This window comes from Clupea harengus, chromosome 21, assembly GCF_900700415.2.
Source record: "Clupea harengus chromosome 21, Ch_v2.0.2, whole genome shotgun sequence".
In the NCBI taxonomy this organism is placed as follows: domain Eukaryota; kingdom Metazoa; phylum Chordata; class Actinopteri; order Clupeiformes; family Clupeidae; genus Clupea; species Clupea harengus.
Genome location: NC_045172.1, coordinates 24,732,696 through 24,737,695, shown reverse-complemented (window position 1 = coordinate 24,737,695; position 5,000 = coordinate 24,732,696). Strand labels below are relative to the sequence as shown.

Here is a 5,000-nt window from a genome sequence, read left to right as displayed (position 1 = left end):
CCCCTAAACCACTACACTCCCCATAAACCACTACACTACACTCCCCCTAAACCACTACACTCCCCCTAAAGAACTACACTCCCCATAAACCACTCCACTCCCCTTAAACCACTACACCACTACACTCCCCCTAAACCACTACACTCCCCATAAACCACTCCACTCCCCTTAAACCACTACACCACTACACTACCCCTAAACCACTACACTACCCCTAAACCACTCCCCCTAAACCACTACCCACTCCACTCCCCCTAAACCACTACACTCCCCCTAAACCACTACACTCCCCCTAAACCACTACCCACTCCACTCCCCCTAAACCACTACACTCCCCCTAAACCACTACACTCCCCCTAAACCACTACACTCTACACTCCCCCTAAACCACTACACTCCCCCTAAACCACTACACTCCCCCTAAACCACTACACTACACTCCACCTAAACCACTACACTCCCCCTAAACCACTACACTCCCCCTAAAGAACTACACTCCCCATAAACCACTCCACTCCCCCTAAACCACTACACTCCCCCCTAAACCACTACACTACACTCCCCCTAAACCACTACACTCCCCCTAAACCACTACACACTACACTCCCCCTAAACCACTAAACCACTACACTCCCCCTAAACCACTACACCCCCCCTAAACCACTACACTACCCTTAAACCACCACACTCCCCCTAAACCACTACACTCCCTCTAAACCAGTACACTCCCCCTAAACCACTACACTCCCCTAAACCACTACACTCCCCCTAAACCAGTACACCACTACACTCCCCCTAAACCACTACACTCCCCTTAAACCACTACACTCCCCCTAAACCACTACACACTACACTCCCCCAAACCACTACACTCCCCCTAAACCACTACACTCCCCCAAACCACTCCCCCTAAACCACTACACTCCCCCTAAACCACTACACTCCCCCAAACCACTCCCCCTAAACCATTACACCCCCCCTAAACCACTACACTCCCCTTAAACCACTACACTCCCCCTAAACCACTACACACTACACTCCCCCTAAACCACTACACTCCCCCTAAACCACTACACTCCCCCCAAACCACTACACTCCCCCTAAACCACTCTAATCCTAAACCACTACACTCCCCATAAACCACCACACGCCCCCTAAACCACTAAACCACTACACTCCCCCTAAACCACTACACTCCCTCTAAACCACTACACTCCCCCTAAACCACTACACTCCTCCTAAACCACTACACTCCCCATAAACCACTACACTCCTCCTAAACCATTACACTCCCCTTAAACCACTCCCCCTAAACAACTACTCTAACCCTAAACCACTACCCTTATCAGTTACCTGTACCTGACCCTAACCCCTGACCCTGACCCTGACCCTAACCCTAACCCATTTTTATCAGTTAACTTGACCTAACCCTATCCCTTATCACCCATAAACTGTCCATCATTCCATCTTTCCCCTAAGAATATTCCTTCCCTCTCTCCCCCTCTCTCTCTCTCCTCCCCCCCTTTCTCTCTCCTCCGTTCTCTTCTCTCCTCCCCCTCTCTCTCTCCTCCCTCTCTGTCTCTCTGTGTGTCCTCCTCCCCCTCTCTCTCTCTCCTCCCTCCCTCTCTCTCTCTCTCCTCCGTTCTCTGCTCTCCTGCAGGTTCTGAGCTGGGGGGGGCCCAGGGCTCGGTGCTGGTGATGGTGTTGGCTGCCGTGGGGGGGTTCTCTCTGCTGGTCATCCTCACCCTCTTCCTCTTCATCACGGGGCGGTAAGGAGGTGCTGGGGGGAGGATGCAAGACGTGAGACCCAGTGGTACTAAGAGGTGTTCTGTGTCAGCACCACGGACAGCTCCAGTAATACTATTACCCCGTTTACACGATGGGAAAACGCATATAATTTCATGCGTTTTGGCCTTTCATTTACACGAAAACTGAGGTTTTATCACGGAAAACGATCATTTCTAAAAACTCCGGCCAAAGTGGAGATTTCTGAAAACACCGTTTTTGTGTTTGCGTGTGAACTAGGTCAAACAGAGTTTTAGGTTCTCAAACGTCACAGTATGCGAATAAAAATGCATCACATCATATGAGCGTCCTACGTTTACAGTTAGTTTGCTTACTGATCATGGATGCTGTTAAGGTAGTGCTCATTTATACGTTAAGGTGTTCTGTGTCAGCACCACGGACAGCTCCAGTGATGCTAATGTCAGCACCTCGGACAGCTCCAGTGATGCTAATGTCAGCACCACGGACAGCTCCAGTGATGCTAACGGTGCAAACCCATGACACCGTTACGAGCGACGCGATAATCTAATCCCATACATTTCAACGGGAGCCAATCCATTGTGACGTAGACCACCGTTTTGGGCGACGCGACCGATAAAAGTTGGAAAATGTTGAATCCTATGCAAATGAGGAGCGATTTTCCCGGCAGCGGCCAATCAGATTGTTTGGTGTCGTCTCTGACAGTTTGAAAATGCTATTTCCACACGCTACAACACGCCCACTCAAAGCGATGGAAGCGTATCGCGTCGCTGTCATGGGTTTGCACCGTAATAGGTGTTCTGTGTCAGCACCTCGGACAGCTCCAGTGATGCTAATGTCAGGACCACGGACAGCTCCAGTGATGCTAATGTCAGGACCTCGGACAGCTCCAGTGATGCTAATGTCAGGACCACGGACAGCTCCAGTGATGCTAATGTCAGGACCTCGGACAGCTCCAGTGATGCTAATGTCAGGACCACGGACAGCTCCAGTGATGCTAACACTGGACTCACACGTAGCCGTTGGAATGCCTTGATCCGGCAAGGCATTCCGACGGAACCGTGTGAGCGCTCTGTAAGAGGTGTTCTGTTTCAGCACCACGGACAGCTCCAGTGATGCTAATGTCAGCACCTCGGACAGCTCCAGTGATGCTCAGAGGTGATCTGTGTCAGGACCACGGACAGCTCCAGTAATACTAAAGGTCTCCGCACCACGGACAGCTCCAGTGGGGACAGTAAAGGGTGCTACACCCAATCCAACTGACTGAGAAAGATGGAGGCTCAGGCTGGTGTGGGTTTGGTGTAGGCTAGTGGTTAAGGTGTTGGCTAGTGGTTAAGGTGTTGGCTAGTGTGGGTTTGGTGTAGGCTAGTGGTTAAGGTGTTGGCTAGTGGTTAAGGTGTTGGCTAGTGGTTAAGGTGTTGGCTAGTGGTTAAGGTGTTGGTTAGTGGTTAAGGTGTTGGCTAGTGGTTAAGGTGTTGGCTAGTGGTTAAGGTGTTGGCTAGTGGTTAAGGTGTTGGTTAGTGGTTAAGGTGTTGGCTAGTGGGTTTGGTGTAGGCTAGTGGTTAAGGTGTAGGCTAGTGGTTAAGGTGTTGGCTAGTGGTTAAGGTGTTGGCTAGTGGTTAAGGTGTTGGCTAGTGGTTAAGGTGTTGGCTAGTGGTTAAGGTGTAGGCTAGTGGTTAAGGTGTAGGTTAGTGGTTAAGGTGTTGGTTAGTGGTTAAGGTGTTGGCTAGTGGTTAAGGTGTTGGCTAGTGGGTTTGGTGTAGGCTAGTGGTTAAGGTGTTGGCTAGTGGTTAAGGTGTTGGCTAGTGGGTTTGGTGTAGGCTAGTGGTTAAGGTGTTGGCTAGTGGTTAAGGTGTTGGTTAGTGGTTAAGGTGTTGGCTAGTAGGTTTGGTGTAGGCTAGTGGTTAAGGTGTTGGCTAGTGGTTAAGGTGTTGGCTAGTGGGTTTGGTGTAGGCTAGTGGTTAAGGTGTTGGCTAGTGGTTAAGGTGTTGGCTAGTGGTTAAGGTGTTGGCTAGTGGGTTTGGTGTAAGATGGTTTGGGTCTGAGACTCTGAGTGTGTGTTTCCTCTCTCCTGTCCAGCTGCCAGTGGTGGATCAAAGCCAAGATGAAGTCGGACGAGCAGAGGAGGACACATTACCAGAATGGACATGGTACACACACACACACACACACAAGTACACACACACACACACACACACACACAAGTACACTACAGAACCCTGAAGCACACACACACACACACACACACACACACAAGTACACTACAGAACCCTGAAGCGCACACGCACACACACACATAAACACACACACACACACACACAAACACACACAAGTACACTACAGAACCCTGAAGCACACACACGCACACACACGCACACAGACACACGCGCACGCTGGCACACGCAGACACACACACACACAAACACACAAACACACACATAAACACAAACACACACACGGACACACACAAACACACACACACTCACTCACTCCACCCCTCCTCTCCCCCAGCAGTGCCGTTTGCGGGGGTGAAGACGTATGTGGACCCGGATACCTATGAGGATCCCACACAGGCTGTGCACGAGTTCACCAAGGAGATCGACCCCGCCCGCATCCGCATCGAGAGGGTCATCGGAGCAGGTATGACCTTCCACCACAGACCCCACTCTCTCGCCTCCCACATACACACACACACACGCACGCACGCACGCACGCACGCACGCACGCACGCACGCACACACACACACACACGGGAAGGCCATAAGGTATGTTGGACTGGGACATGAGATGAGAGTTTGTGTTCAGCACCGGATCTGACAGTGTGTCTGTGTGTGTCTGTGTGTGTCTGTGTGTGTCTGTGTGTGTGTGTCTGTGTCTGTGTCTGTGTCTGTGTCTGTGTCTGTGTGTGTGTGTGTGTGTGTGTGTGTGTGTGTGTGTGTGTGTGTGTGTGTGTGTGTGTGTGTGTGTGCGTGCGTGCGTGCGTGCGTGCGTGCGTGCGTGCGTGCGTGTCCACAGGAGAGTTTGGTGAGGTGTGTAGCGGCCGCCTGCGTTCCCCGGGCAGGAAGGAGACCCCGGTGGCCATAAAGACTCTAAAGGGCGGCTACACGGAGCGGCAGAGGCGGGACTTCCTGCGAGAGGCCAGCATCATGGGCCAGTTTGACAACCCCAACATCATCCGACTGGAGGGCGTGGTCACCAAGAGTACGGCCACACCCACACATGCTCTACATGCCTTT

General features: G+C 51.8%; 1 protein-coding gene across 1 annotated transcript in view; it reads left to right on the top strand.

The window, feature by feature from the left end:
- epha6 (eph receptor A6) overlaps positions 1-5,000 on the top strand; it is a 47,241-nt gene that overhangs the window by 29,368 nt on the left and 12,873 nt on the right. The window contains exons 9-12 of the mRNA XM_042702865.1: positions 1,661-1,769; positions 3,844-3,914; positions 4,279-4,404; positions 4,780-4,994. Of these exons, the coding sequence (XP_042558799.1) occupies positions 1,661-1,769; positions 3,844-3,914; positions 4,279-4,404; positions 4,780-4,994 (521 nt within the window). The remainder of the gene's footprint in view (positions 1-1,660; positions 1,770-3,843; positions 3,915-4,278; positions 4,405-4,779; positions 4,995-5,000) is intronic.